This window comes from Accipiter gentilis, chromosome 8 (genome assembly GCF_929443795.1).
Source record: "Accipiter gentilis chromosome 8, bAccGen1.1, whole genome shotgun sequence".
Taxonomy (NCBI): domain Eukaryota; kingdom Metazoa; phylum Chordata; class Aves; order Accipitriformes; family Accipitridae; genus Astur; species Astur gentilis.
The window spans coordinates 33310486-33326102 of record NC_064887.1 but is presented as its reverse complement, the minus strand read 5'-3'; the positions used below and the strand labels follow the sequence as shown (position 1 = coordinate 33326102).

Genomic DNA, 15617 nt, shown 5'->3' with positions numbered 1-15617 from the left:
CTAGCAGCTTCTCACAGGCACCACCCCTGCAGCCCCTCCCCTGCTACCAAAACCCCACCACACAAACCCAAAATGGTTCGTTGATTTGCTTGGTTGTATAAAGCAAGCAAATCATCCAGACTCCCTCTCTGAAGATATGAGCAAGAGTTCAGCCCAGAGGTTGATTTATCTCAGGAATTTGAGGCAACTGGCTTAGATGGGATGAATCACTCTCAGACAGTTGCTCATTTAGTCCTTCGGTCATCAAGGGATCTTGGACAACAGCTCCTGCTGCAATAATTAGCTTTTGGAAGGCTGAAGTGAATCCTATTCCTTGGTGCCCACCTGTACCTTTGCAAGTCTCCATCATTGCCTGAACATCCCTTTCTCCATGGTCCGCTTCCAAGCATTATCTTCCAGAGTTGCCATGTGAGGAATGACAAAGCACCTTCAGCCAGCAGTGGGAGAGGAACCAGCGGGGCATCCTGGTTCATGGGGCAAACCTCATTTGGCATCTCCCCCATAGCTGCTTCAGCAGCAAGGTCGGATCCTCCTGCCAGCAACAGGGACTCCTTACAGATCTCCTAGTGCTTCACTATTTTTTCCTGGCGAAAAGTGGTTTCCTCAGTTCTTCCTAACTCTTTGCTGCAGTTTAAACCAGTCACTCCTTGCCTTTTTCTCAAGGGACAGTTTATTCCTTCTCTGGCAGTTTTGGGTGTATTGCAGCCTGTTTCTATGCCCTCTGCTCAGGCTTCTCTGCTCTTGGTGAAACTGCCCCAGCCCCCCAGTCTTCCCATGATAGCTAGTTTCTCCATACTCACACAGTAAGTTTTCAGTATTTCTGAGGCAGATAACATTTTCTTCCAACTCCACAGACTGATTATCAGCATGCAAAACAGGAGTCCAAACTTGGATGAATTGGTTGAGAACAGCCCTGTAGAGAAGGACTTGGGGATACCAGTGGGTGACAAGTTGGACATGAGCTGGCAATGTGTGCTTACAGCCCAGAAAGCCAATCATGTCCTGGGTGCATCACCAGCAGCGTGGCCAGCAGGTCCAGGGAGGGGATGCTCCCTTCTACTCCTCTCTTGCGAGACGCCACCTGGAGTACTGCATCCAGCTCTGGGGGCCCCAGCACAAGACAGGCATGGACCTGTTAAAGGGTCACCAAAACAACCCAAGGGCTGGAACACCTCTCCTCTGAAGAAAGGCTGAGAGAGTTCAGTTGTTCAGCCTGGAAAAGAAGATGTTCTGCAGACACCTTACTGAGGCCTTTCAAGATCTAAAGGGGGCTTGTAAGAAAAAGGGAGACTATTTACCAGGGCCTGTAGTGATAGGACAAGGGGTAAGCTTTAAACTAAAAGCAGGTAGATCTAGGGTAGCTATAGGGCAGAAATTTCTTACAAAAAGGGTAGCAAGACAGTGGAAGAGGTTGCCCAGAGAAGTTGTGAATGACCCATCACTGGAAGTGTTGAAGGTCAGGTTGGATGGGACTTTGAGCAACCTGATCTAGTGAAAGATGTCCCTATCCATGGAAGCAGGGTTGGACTAGGTGATCCTTGAAGGTCCCTCCAACCCAAGCCATTCTATGATCCTCAGACCACAATTTAAACTTTAGATATATGCCCCTGCTTTCCTAAAGATGCCCAGCTCCAAAGCCAGGTAGGGAAGCTCAGTGCGACAGGGGATCCTCACCACCTCTGGCAATCGCATCACACCAGCCTGAGTGCCAAAACAGGGCTGGGGGAAGCTGAAGTCTCAACATACAGCCAGGTGTGGGTGTTTATGTATTAGCATAATGTAGAGCATGTTTGCAAAGAGGAATGAATCATTTTTGCCTATCAGTTTAATTATTGAACTCTGCTTCTCTCTGCAAACTATTCATGAATAGATGACAACTTTCTCCAATTTAGTCATTAGTCCTAATTATTCACTCCATCTCCCCTATTAATAACATGCAGTCAACAGATTGACAGTAAACAGCTCCATGCAATTATTTTGCTCAGTGAAGTTTGAAACACAAGCTGTGCCAGGTATTTCTGGTGGGGCACAGATTGCATGGTGCATCTCTGTCTACCCACCACGTGGCCATGAAATCTTAGAACTGCATTTCTGGTGTGAATGCCCCTGTTTGCAAAATGAACACGTGCCAAAAAGCTGCTGGTTCCCAGACTCAAAGGCATTTGTTTGAATATCTGTGAAAAGTGAATACAAAGAAGGACTGAAGCAAATATTTGAAATAGCTCAATAAACCACCAGTCTCAACTTCACAGGAGACAGCTTTCTCTAGGCTCACCGTGCATCCACACATTAAGTGACAGTGTGAGAATTTGCCACCTGAAACTAGGAGTGATTTATTGCAAGAGTACAGGAGGAATAACATCATGCTAATTAAATATTGGGTAATCAGCTACATCACATTGCTTTCTCCCATCCACACCATGATCTAATCAGATTCAGGCTCCTGACCAGTGTGTGCAAGCCCTCTGCCTTTCTTTGCCTGTGTTACCTGGGCAAGGATTCTAGACATCACCAAATGATGAGCAAGTTACTTAGGGCTTAACAGTTTTAAGGCCATTGGAGGCTGTAGCCCTAAACTTCACCCTTAGCAGGGAACGAAAACGGGAATTTCCTTTATGCACAGAGACCTAAATTTAAAGCCCCATATCAGGCAAAAATCAACAGCTCACAAGCATGCCCTCATCCCATGGAAGAGGCAGCTGCAGCATTAACTCCAGACAAAAACCACTGCTACTGAAAACTTATCGACTTCTGGTGGGGAGAGCTCCTGCCTTGATTTTAAATTCACTTGAGATAGAGTTTATTCAATTATCAGCCATCTAAAGAATGAAATGTGGCTTCACTCCAAATATCAATTGGGCAGGGGAGAAGATGACAACCAGGTTAACCCTTTGTTTACCTTTCAGCTAGACAGAGGGTGTGCAGCAGGATGGCACCAAGCAATCCTACATGCATGCAACATGCATCTCCAAGGTTAAACCTATTGGCTCAGTCCCCTGCACACAGAAAGGGCTTTTACGCTAGCTATGCCTAGGAGGGCAGGTGGGAAAAAAAATCAGTTTGATGTGGTACCCAATGGGAGGATGCTCTGTTCACAAGCCCCCTTTTGTAAGGGGACCCCATGTAGTACAAAGGGCTCTCTGTCCTCAGGGGAGACCCACGGCTGTAAAAACAAAGAGAGACACCGGGAAAGCGTCTGGTTCATTATTCCCCTCTGAAAAGCTCTCCAGCGTCAGGCTTTTTAAAGGAAGACTCTGGGCAACGAGGGGGGTGTGGATTAAGACTGAGATTCATTGGAAGAGGCAAAGGGGGAGGCTGGCAAGATGTAAACCCTCACCAAATGCCCTGGGAAGCATGAAGGGTCCTTGGGCTGGCAGCAAGGACCACATGCCAGCACATGGGGCTCCTGGGAGAGGTCAGAGCTGCAGTAGTATAAAGCAGTTCTCCCTGCTCTTCTAGGATGCATCTGAAGCACTTGAGGGGCACCACTCTCATAGAGGTCACCTTAATACCACTGGTTTTGCTGGGGCTGTGCAGCCATGCTCACCGGTGGCTCTGGAGAGCAGCAAGACAACGAATGGAAAGCAAGTGCCAGCCAGCACACCTTTTCCATGTACTGCTCAAACTCCATCCTCAGCCATAAATACAGTTTCTGCTGGAGGAGGAGAGGCTGGGGAATATTATATTTGGGATGCTAAAGCACAAACCTGCTGCTTTCTGGGAATCTCTTTTGTATTAAACTGACTCGACTTGGAGCTCGCACCATCTTTGCCACTCACTGCAGGCTGGGGCATTCCTGCCAAGCACAATTTGCTCTAAGGGGAAGAGGGGAGCAGAGCCCTTCCTGGCAGGAGGCAGAGATGGGAAGCTGGATCTGTCCCCTGCGAGAGGGAGGTAAATAGCCTCCCTTTCCTTTGTCATTACCTGGCAGCAGCAACCCTGACAGAGATGGGTCTAGGAAGCAGCAGGCTGCAGTAACCGGGTACGGAGCATCTTCGCCTGGGATGAGCTTGCCCTCTGATGGTAAGCGCTGGTAGTGAGAAGCAGCAGATCTCTCCCAAAACCATTCTCTCCCCTGGAGTGCAGGGCTGCTTCCCCATCCCAGCTGAGCCCCCTGACGCTAATAAAGCATTTCAGAGTACTGCTGCCATGAAGGCATCCTCAGGTCCTGGGCTGAAGTTTGTCCCAATGAGGGCAGCTTCTCCAGACGCCCCTTTGACCATGACAGCTCAAGTTGTACCCTGCTTCAAGCAGGGCTGGGGGACATCACCTGGCAGAGGGAAAGCAAGACAGTGCAGGTATGCTGCAGCATCTCAAAGGAGGCAGCAAGGCCACAGAAGGCTTTTTTTAAACCCTAGTTTAAAAAAGGAGCCAGGGATCAGGAAGGAAACCAAGAAGCTTTTGCCAGCCATCTACCAGCTTGCCCAAATCCAGCAGCTGGCTCTTCTGAGGGGGTTCCTACAAGACTAAACCCTGTGACCTGCCATCCACCCAGCTTAGCAAAGAGAAAACAAGCAGGGGAAGCAGCCAGGGCACAGCCACATCTGCAGTTGGAAGTGTCAGGAAGCAGCAGGAACAAGGCTGCCCCATGTAAGGGGAACAAGCCAGGAGCCAAGGGTGACCCCAGCACAGCAAGGCACTCACCAACAAGGGTGCAGCCTGAACACAGCAGGCAGGGCTGGGTGCTGGTAACAGGGTCCATCAACACTCCCAGACACAGCAAAGAAGTCAGGTCCTAGATCTACCCAGGAGCAGCAGAAGATGGTGCCAGAGGCAGGACTGGCAACCAACTACCTACAGCACAGGCACCAGGTCCAATCAGAAAACAGCACTAGTAACAAACTCCATCCCAAGCAAGGGGAGAAGCCCAGGCCTGACCTTAAATACAGTGCCTGGGCCAATGGCCAGAGGGTGAGTGGGTGGAGGTCCCAGGTGAGGCTGCTGAAAGCAATCAAGGCTTTTTGGTACCACCAGGATCCTGGCAGCTGGCATAATGCTGCATGCATGGGCAGAATCTAGCACTCCCCCCCCCCCCCTTCCCTTCCCTTTTTCCTGCATCTCCCCTATTTCTCTGTTGAAGGTCAGACCCTGGGGCTCACCTCCACAGTGACAGAGCCGTTGGCTACTTGCTCTTCATGGGAATCTGCTTCCAAAGCAGGCACTAAGCAAGGACTTTGCTCTCCTCCGTGTTCATATGGGGGAGACGCAGAGGATTTGACAACTGCCAATCTTTCTCCCCTGTTTCAGATTGAAGGAGAAGAGAAGCAGCCATATGAGCATGGAGATTGCATAGCCAGGAGAAAGTGATACAGAAACACACACATACATCTGGGGACTCCAGGGTTGGACCTGGGGAAGAATAAATATATAGGGGGTAGTAAAAATGGAAGGGAGACCTGGCTGGGTTAGGGTGTCAGGAGTGTAGGTCTGCGGGTGAGGGCCAGGGGTGGTGAGGATTTTAGGTTCTGAGTTTTGTGCGTAGTCCCTGGCATTCAGCCTGGGCATCACACTGTGTTTCCCTGGCCATGTGTGCAGGGAGGGATGAGACCAGGCACAACTTTATGTCTTTTTTAATCACAACAAATCTGTATTGTAGCTGGCCTGTGAGCAACAAGACAGCATCACCGTGGGCCATCCTGGGCTGCAGGTGACAGACGTGATGCAGGAGGGCAGAACCTGCTCCAGCTGGGCAAAGCAGCAGCAAGCAGAAAGCAGGCGTGGTGCATACCTGTCAGCTCAAACACAGGCCAATGTGTATGCATCTTCGGGTTGGTTCAGACGACTTTTATTTGCCAACTCCAAAGGCCTTAGGATAATTTTTCTCACCAGGTAACCAGCAGAGACATCATTTTACTTCCTGCTTGAAGGAAGAGATTCACCAGACATTTCCTTGTGCTCAGCATGGATTTGATTTTGGGCAATGAAGAATAGCATATGGGCTAGATGGAAAAGCTCACCTGTGCAGACACAGTTCATGTCTGGCATGGGCAACAGGGCAGCATGAAATTTCCCCAGCTGAAAACCATCAGTAGCTCAGTGGATCACACCCTGAAATGCCCTCGTTGGTAGCTGCCTTCAACAGAAGGGTAAATTTTTCAAAACCCATTGGTCTGCACCAGCAGAATCAATGCTAATGAATGAAAGTGTACTGCAAAACATTCAGGCTGGTCAACCCTAATACGATCATTCAACAGGGTTGAAAATACTGAGATTTGAAACAGATTTCTCTATATGTGTTTCACTTCCTGATTTTTTTTAATTCTTACAGCTCATTTATTCTAGACTGCCCCTGTAACCACATGGGCCAGGCACACACTTCCCTAAAAATGCTGCAGAGCAATGTGGCTCAGGCAAACACCAGATACAGACAGTCAACACTTGCAAGCCATGCAGTAAATCCTAACAGGTGGCAACACTAAAGACAGATGACTTTTGCTGTCGATAACATAATGGAGGGAGTTCACGGGAGATAGCATCACAAGCTAATTCTCAGATACGGGGGGTGTCAATGGGAGCAGGTATACTGGGCAAGGAATGGCTGAGCCTCGCTGCTGCACTGCATGAGAACCAGTGAACTTCGGCAGAGCTGCGGTGTCCTGAGACAGACCTGGGGTTGCACAAACCGAGGATGGGCCAAGCCTTTGCGAGAGAGAAATCAGCACTAGCCCTGCTTACACTAAGTGGAGGATTTAGTTAATATTTGCCTAGAAAGCCCCCTTTTTGAATACAAGGTCAGAGATTCTTGGAGTGAAAGGACATGCCATAAGGCAACACTCACTCTACCCACGAGCACATGCATTACAGTGTGGTGTTTAAGAAGAAGATGGTATCTTTTTTTTTCCCCTGTAAGAGAGGTTTCGTAACTTTGGGCAGTGAATCAGGTATTTCTGCCTGTGTAGGTCAGAAATTAAGTCAGGCTCCCCTGTAGCTTTGCTTCAGTGCGCACGCATTGAAATAGCAGTTGCGTGTGCATTTCTTTTTGGGTCTCTGTAGCACCTGGAAACTTTGGAGACAGAATTTCAGTATTACAGAAGAATCACCAAATGATTTTAACCTCATTTTAGTTCAATCAAGTCAAATGCCTCTTCAGAATACCCAAATGATGTAGTTTGCAGTGAAGTGATGACACCTCTCCCAGGTAACCTTTTTCTTCTGCTTTGAAAGATCAGTGCTTTTTAAATACAGCAGTAAATGTTAATATTTTTTTTTGCTGATTCTTCATTTCTGAAAATGGTTAAACCACTTTTGCTCAAAATCTCTACACCAACTTGGAGTTAGGCTGAGGCTGATGCATAAAATTCTATCTGGGAGTGGCAAAGGTGTTGTTATAAAGCATTGAAAAAATCCTGGTTTTAATAGCAGTGTATAATCCTAATTATAACAGATGTCGCTAAGCATCCTCCCTCCCAGCACTACTTGCTTTTGCACTATTGAACTAGAAAAGAAATTAAAAAGAAAAAACCAATCATTCAGCCAGGTCCCCCACAGTGTCTGCTGTACTCATATCCCAAGTAGCCTGAGTTAACCTAAATTGTATGTTTTAACAACTAAATATTCTTTCACAGTCAAGTTTCAGGTGATGACCAGACACATACCTGAGTTGCTATAAAAGCAATTCGTTCCTACCTCTCTGCCAAAACATGGTCATCAAGTGCATTGTGCCCCTTCCTCTGAGGCAATCCCCTGTGCAGGCACCAAGCAGGTACCACTGCCCTGCAGAGGAGATCTCTGCTGTGGGCAGGGAGCGCTGAGCTCTTTTCCCTCATCTGACCTTGCTCTCCAGATCCCCGTATCTCTGTGTCTGACTGCAGGAATTCAAATTCAGAGAGATGTGTCCACGTTTCTCCCAGTAAACAGAGGAGGGAGAGTACCTGATGGGTAGGAACTCGGTCTCCTGGATAGCTTTGCTGCAGGTTAGCTTTAGAAGTTGTTGACAGCCTAATTTTCAGATTTATGGAGCATTAAGAGTTCCCATTGACTGTGTAACCAGGTGATGAATCTGTCTATGCTTCATTTTTCTCAGCTATAAAATTGGAGAAATGGCATTTCTGTCACTGGCTAGCTGGGAGGTTAATGCAGTGATTATTAATAAAGCTCTCTAATGACCTCTGGAGCAGCAATTCCCAAGCTAGGGTGGCAGTTCCTAGCAGGGCTTGCTGCGCTCCTGAATGGCCTAACGGACCCAAAGGAAATTAGATGGCAGCAACAGGCTCAGAAACGGAAGCAGAAGTAATTTTCCTAATGAGTCACCAGCAGTCAGGAACAGAGCCTGGGAGGTGACTGTCACTCCCCTCAAACATCTGGCCCCCATGTCACTCTGTGTGGAAGAAGTCTCAGTCTCGCTGCATGGTGACCCATGCAGAGTGTCCTTCATGATTTCTGCAGCTGTGCTACCACTGAACATCACAGCTGCAACTGCCTGTTGCACAGGTAAATGGAGCTGCAGTCATAAAAGTTACAAACTCAGGGCTTCTAATAAGTAGGATTTATGTACCCAGAAGAGCAGAACCTCTATTGCTATTGAGGTTCATTCATCTGTAGACAGTACTTGTCTACTCCTTCCTTTAATGTCACGGTTAATGTGTCATCCATCCTCGCACAGATCAGAACTGGTACTTTGCTGTTCGGGACATGGTGAGTGAGTGGCTTTGGAGGCTGGAAAATACAGAGAAGTAAGAGCAGATTCCTACAGCCAGTCTTCCAAAATGTATGTCTGTCAGAAATACCAGTTTCATTCTATGAAGTAATCACTAAGGGCTATAGCTGAAGACACCTTATCCCAGAGTAACTGATTTGTTTTAAGCCTAAGTTTCAGGCCAGTCAGGAACAGATCATGTTTACTGGCTGGGTAGGAGATGCTTGTCTTGCTGTGCTCCACACACCTTTGCAGGCAGACAGAAATAATATCTTCTTTAAGAGGAGATACAAAGGTAATACCCAGATTAAGTGAGAAAACACAAGCAATCCTTTGGGGGCAGGTTTGAACCTGAAAAGGACCCTATAAAGAGTGTGCTACATGAGGATGAAGGTGTTCCCACACCAGGACTCTCCCCTCTGTCCTGAACCCAGCAGGAGTTGTGCTTCAATGTGGGATCCCAGTCCTGAGGTGGTGCAAGCATCTGGCACACTGCTGGCTGGAGGAGACAGAGAAAAACTTCTTACAGCTGATCTATCATGTTTCAGTCTTGTACCCCTGCTATTGAGCCTAATAACAGCGTTGTCAATACTTAGACTGTAGCAAATTAATTCTTAGAGCTCATTTTGTGCTAACAGGGACTTGAAGATAACTGATGCACTACTGCTCCAGCTGTGGTGAACTTAAAACTGGGAGACTTTATCCACATCCTTTATCCTGGTACAATGCACAGGTATCTCTGGGAAGTAGCTACCAATCCTCCCTTAGACTACATACATTGACCTCGGAACTGGTAATGCAAGGTAATCCCCAGAACAAAATGTCTCCAGAAGCCAGAGGCTGTTCAGTATGTATCAGGGCAGCGAAGAGAAGGTCTTTGCTTTGAGGGCCTCCAAGAGCTCGTAATGATCTCCTAAAGCTCAAGTATAACGCAGTTGGTCCTTTGGTGCTGAAGGTGCTGTGTGCTATACTCACTGCCAGGCCTGTGGATGTAGGTGATGCTGTGAAGGCCAGTTACATATAGGCCTAAGTGGGCATATATTTGATCTTCAACAGCTTTTGCCTGTGTCATTTTTTCATCTCTGGAGCAGTCAGTAACGGCATCAAAGAATAGCAAGACTTTTCGAGGATCAGCCAGTATTTCAGTATGCATGAAGCATGTAGACATGCTATCGCCAATACTACTGCTGACTACTACTTTGTTCGTCCCTTGGAAACCTAAAAGTCCATTGGAGACAGTCATCCATAAAGCTTTTGGTCCCTCTGGAACACAAGGAAACGAGGCTTTCCTTTCTCTTAGCAATAGGAAATATGATTCACGCAGACACCAAGAGTCAGGCTCAAAGAAAGGTATTTAGGCCATTCACTTTTGCTCCCACTGAAAACAGGGGGAATCAATGTTTCAATGTCTTTATGGAGTTAGTCCTGAGACCTGCCAGTTAGAAGGCTATTTATAGAAAGCAGGGGAACACAATGGCTAAAAAACCACCCCAAAATAAAACACCAAAAAGAACTCCAAAAACTATAAAAAGGAAACTTTTTAATAATAGCAACAAAGAGTTAAATCATGGGAGGGACTGTAATGGCAGATATCAGCTTGTAAAAGTGAGACTACTGACCTGGATCTCAAAGAGAAGGTGCCTTTAAATTTCCTGGCTTGCACCCATCCGTTTCCACACTAACATTCCTCAAGAGAGAGTTTGGGCTTTGTTGACTGTCTTGGGTTGGGGTTTTTTTTAACATTAGGGATAAATACACAGAGGCAAATACCCAACGGTATTCAAGCACAGCGGAGAGGGGAGGCCTGAGGAGCACTCCACAGCTCTCCATGTGCAGCAGCATCTCCAGCGTAAATCAAGAGCTGTGTTTCACTGTGCTCCCTTTGGGACGTTTGTGATGCTGCATCCCTGCCACCCTGCTGCGTGCCAGAGAGGTCTCCTGACCAACACTGCCTACCTGAAAGCCACCTTTTTTTCTCTCAGACCAGTTTTACCAGCTCTCATACTGGTTTTGCAGCCCACTGAAGGCTCACTCTGCTGTCTGTGCTGGGAGGAGTGCTGCAGAGCTGATCTCTCTGGGCGTTTTCCCATACCTGGGTTTAGGATTACCATCCTCAGGGAATGCCCTAGTGTTTCACCAGCCGTCTCTTTAACCCTAGACAGGTAAAGCTGACTGCAGACAATACAGTTACTCAATGCAAAGCAGGCAATAAGTTTCTATAGGTTGTTGGAAGAGAAATGAAAGGGAACAACAGGGTCTCTGCAGTACTTCTGGCCACGCTGAGAAGTTGACAAGTGCTGTGTTTCATGAACTCTTCAGTTTGGCTTGCAAAAGTCTGGGGGCAACATTTCCCTTAACACCCAAAACATCTTTGGGGCACCATTCGTTAACACTTTATTCATTAACTTATGCAGAAAGCGGTCTGCCCTTGCTTCTGTAAAACCATGGGCTACTGTAGGGAAACAGAACACCCCACGGGCCTCGTTAATGGAATTCTCACCTGTCCAGGCAGCGAAGAGAGCTGGCTTAAACACGGCAAAAGCTGTTAACTCGTTACCGGACTCCTTTCTGTGGGGCTGGACAACGTTTGATACTCAGGGTGAAGTTCAGCAGGTGTAGAGCTGCTCCTCAGGGTACACATCTAAGGTGGTACCTGCAGGTGAGAGCACCCTGTGAGACACAGATCAGCCCTGCCCCTTCGGGGGACCCCGCTGTGGCGCTGAGGGGTCGGGGTGGCCCGGGGCGGTCTCTGAAGGAGAGCCTGGCAGCCCTCCCCCCTCAGCGCTGCCGCACTCGGATGGAGATGGGGGGTCAGAGGGGGATGCCTCCTTGCCCACAGCAAGAGCTGGCTTTGCCCCGTGTGGCCTTCCCCGGGCCGGAGGGCAGGGAGCGGGCAGGCTCCTGGCCTACAGCCCCCGCCCGGCTCCCTGTCACACGGCCCCTAACCCGCTGCCGAACCTCCCGGCGCGGTCGCTCGCCACGGCTCGGCCGCCCCTCGGGGTGCCCGGCCTGAAGGGCCGCACGGCAGCCCCGGGGCAGCCGGAGGACGCAGGGCCCGCGGCCGCCACGGGAGGCCGGGCCCGGGCCCCGCCGCCCCGCCCCGCCCCGAGGGTAGCCCGGCCCCGCCCCGGGCCGCGCATGCGCGGCGGGCTGTCCGCCTGTCAATAAAGCTTGAACAAGCGCCGGGCCGGGGAGGCGCGGGCGGGTGTGTTTTTTTTTCTTTTTTTTTTTTTTGTTGGGTTTTTTTTTTTTTTTTCCTTCTTCCCCTCTTTGCTTTGAACGAACTTTATTGTTCCTGCGGTGCCGCGCGCGCGGGGATGCGCTGAGGCCGCTCCGCCGTCGGCCCCGCTCCACCCGGCCCGGCCTCGGCATGTCGGGCAGCCGCCCGCCGCCGCACCCCGCCGCGCCGCCCGCCGCCGCCACCCCGGCCTCCTCCTCTTCCTCCTCCTCCTCCTCCTCCTCCTCCTCCTCTTCGGCGGCCATGGCGCCGGGCTCGTCCTCCTCGGGCGGCGCGGCGGCGCGGCCTGTGCTGGTGGCGGCCGCCGTGTCGGGTTCGGGCGCGGGGCTGGCCCGGCTGGCGGCGGCGGCGCGGCCCGGCGGCGGCGGCGGCGGCTCCTCCGCGGGAAGCGGCGGTAGCGGCGCGGGCGGCGGCGGCGGCAGCAGGAAGAGGCCGCTGCTCACCCCGCTCTGCAACGGGCTCATCAACTCCTACGAGGACAAGAGCAACGACTTTGTCTGGTGAGTGCGATCTATCGCGATAGCGGCACCCGCTACTCCTCTGAGGGAAGTCGGGGCGCCGCCATGCCGGCGGGAAGCCCGGGCTGTCTAAAATCCCTGCGGTAGGACGGAGCGGCCGGCAGCGGCACCTCATGGGCTCGCTGAGGGGAAAGAGGCGTTGGTACGTCTAACTGCCCTCCAGGGATTACGGCTTTGGGGCTTTACGCCCTCCCCGCCCCGTGGCTGTCTGCTTGCTTTTTGGCCCTGTATAACAGCGTTGCTTTCACCCTCTCTGTTTTTAAGCAAAATCAGGTTATTCCCAGCAGGTTCCTCCTTGGGTATGCTCTGGAGCGGCCTGACTTACCAGAAAGGACCCTCAGTCCGAGGTGTTGCCTCATAGCGTGTTGACATCGCAAGCAAATGTCCTGTTTTCTGGGTGGTGTGGCGTCTGCAGGAGCTGGAGGGGCTCTGGCCTTCAGTGGGTGAGATGGCCCCTCCGGAACCCTCGTGCTGTCCCACTCTGACCTCTGGAAGAGGAGCCAGCAGAGGATTTTGTGCTCCTTCGGATGGGGATCCCAGGAGTCCCGTGGTGGTTGATAGATCCAGCAAAGCTGGCGTGGGTTTGCCTACCTTGCTGGGAAAGGTTGGCTAGTTTGAAACTGCAATAAGGTTTGTGTCAGTCTGGCACCTAAAACCAGATGAGTGGGAAGTTTCGGCGATGATGGGATAAAGATTTTTCTTGAAGCTGTTCAGATGCTGTCCTTCTAATGTTCAGCCAAAGCAGCAGCTCATAGCTGGAAATACCCTTTCAGCAAAAGTAGTAGACCAAGGGCCTCTGCAATGTGTGGTTTGGGAACTGTTGGTAATTTGCAGTTTTAAAGACACCCCATTGCTAATGGGTTTCAAACCCCCTAACATAAGGAGTAGGTTTGATTTTTATAGCTGGTTGGATGTACTAAAACGTGAGAACAGAAAGTAGGGGTAAGTGTTCGCATCTGAGACGCACAAACAGTGAGGAGATAATGGGAAGAAGTTTGAGTTGTAGGAAAGTCATGTATCGGAAAGAAACAGTAAAAAAGAGGAAGAGAAATGGGCCACAGCTTCCAAGATGACTTTGTCTGACGGCTCTGACTTACAGGTGAGGGTTGGATGTTTGGCATTTCCACTGGACTGGCATTGTCTCCAAAACCTGTAGACTTGATTTTACAGCTTTGTAAACTGTCTAGCAGAGTAGATGGGAAATATCCTTGCTACTAAAGTGGGAACCTGAAGCTGCTAAAAAGTTAGTGGCAGAAAGAACAGTAATTACTTCTTATCAATAAAAAAAAATTGCTGCTTATTACTGTAAGTAGTTTTTTTGCTCAGTAGCAGAATTGGGATAAGAGCACAGCTGTCATCAGCTGGTGTCCTGCTCTGGCTGAAGGCTAGGCCATGTTAGGTGGATTTAAGGGTACTTGGCGTGGGAGATGGCTGCGTTGTTGTTGGTCATGGGGGATAACTTGATTGCAAATACCTATGCCCCTCTGTTCCCTCTACAGTTATACTCTGGCAGTAGTGGTCTGCAACCATTGCTCCTTGTCCCTTTCTAGTCAGTTGTCACTTCCTGTTTTGTTGTCTGTCATAGAAATGAGGGTGTTTGAAGGGAAATTACACCCATAGCAAGTTTGTAGGTCAGCTGAAGTATTTTAAGATGGTTCAAAAAACTGAGTTTCTTGGTTCTTTTTTTCTGCAGGTAAGTACTGTGCATGCTTCAAAGAGAACGTGCAGTTAGCTGTTTTCTACTCACTGAGGAGTGCTGCTGGCTGAACAAGTGATAGTTAAAAATCAACTGAGTAGTAATCGGGGCAAAATGTCTTTCCTTGTCCTCCTTTTCTTGGTATTTACAAGAGCCATATTTGGCATATGGAAGTGCAGGTCAGAAGCTTTAAGAGCAAACAGTGATTATAGTTAACTTATCTGGGTTCTTCTGCTATGTATTTCTGTGGGCTGTAGGGCTTGTTCTTGCTTATTAACACTAGCTTTGAATTACAGTATTCCTTTTTTTTCTTTTTTGAGTTAGCAATACAGTTATGCAGTACAGAAGTAAACTCCACTGGGCAACTCTGGAATTTTGAGCAATGTCCGAGACAGGTGTGTGTGCAGGTTTAAATAATTGATTTAAACAAGATTTGGATATCTCAGTGTGAGAAGCAGAAGTCTTCCATATGCTGGTTGGTGTTTTTTTTTCTGTAAGGACACTTTCAAGATGCTGCCAGCTGCAGGGAACATTTGATACTTTTTCTGAATGTGGGCTATGAGTTACTGTTAGCTACAGCTGTGAACTCAGTGGTAGATTCTGCCTGTACCAGGCTGAAGGTGGGAAGGAGTAAAGAAGTTTGGGTGAGTTTCAAACATCAAGGTGCAAGTAGAAATCCCGTAAATAATGTTAATGTGTCCAACCTCCCTGCCTGTCTTCTGAAAGTGCTGTCGCAGCAATGTGAGGCTTAGGCTTTAACATAAACATTGCCATACATTGCTAGTCTGGGTTGTGAAATGTTTAGCAAGTGTACTCTCAGGAGTTTGCAAGTGTCTACTGTTTGTGGTATGTATCAGCTTCTGCCTGGAAATGTGTAACTCTAGTCAGGAAGGCAAATAGGCCTGACTTACTGGACACCTTTATTATAAAAGGGGAAACTTTTTGTTTCTCTTAGTGCAGGATGTAGAATTTAAAGCTAGAGTTTGTGCTCCTCCTGCAGCCAGGCTTCTTCCTAGTTGCTTGGAGAGTACCTGAGAGGAAATCCTCTAATCAGAGGATTTTCTCCTGTCCCGCAGTGTAATTGCTTACGGTTTTCCCAGGCCTTACATTAACCCTCCCAATTAGCCATTGACTAAACCTCTTTAAAACCAGTTACTATCTGCTTTGCTCCCTGGACGGAGGGGATCTTTCTGTAGGCTGTCTCTATAGTGGCTGCTGCATACCAGTGCTTGTTTCTGAGCTCTGGCATAAATAAGAACATGTGGAAGAGGGGATGTTGTATACTGACTTGGAGAGGTACACACAACAAACTCGGGTGTGGGGAGGGCTGTGTGCCATGTGTGAAGGTAGACTTGCAGGTTCTTGGGTTTTTAAAAATAGTTTTTTTCCTCAGGTGGTTTCCTGTTAATGCCAGGTATGGGCTCAGTGTATTTGTTCACGTTTGTGATACAACAAACTCCTTTAGTAAGGAATACTGCAAATTGACCCTCTAGGTAACAAACTAAAAACAGTGAGCGGTTTACATATCAT

At 48.9% G+C, this 15617-nt stretch overlaps 1 protein-coding gene across 3 annotated transcripts in view; it reads left to right on the top strand.

Moving 5' to 3' along the window:
* Window positions 1–11883: 11883 nt before the first annotated feature.
* COP1 (COP1 E3 ubiquitin ligase) overlaps window positions 11884–15617 on the top strand; it is a 130706-nt gene continuing 126972 nt past the window's right edge. Inside the window, exon 1 of one of the 3 annotated variants that reach the window (XM_049807615.1) lies at window positions 11884–12373. In XM_049807615.1, coding sequence (XP_049663572.1) covers window positions 12006–12373 — 368 coding nt within the window. In that variant the 5' untranslated portion in view covers window positions 11884–12005. The remainder of the gene's footprint in view (window positions 12374–15617) is intronic. The other 2 variants (XM_049807614.1, XM_049807613.1) reach the window with 2 other exon arrangements.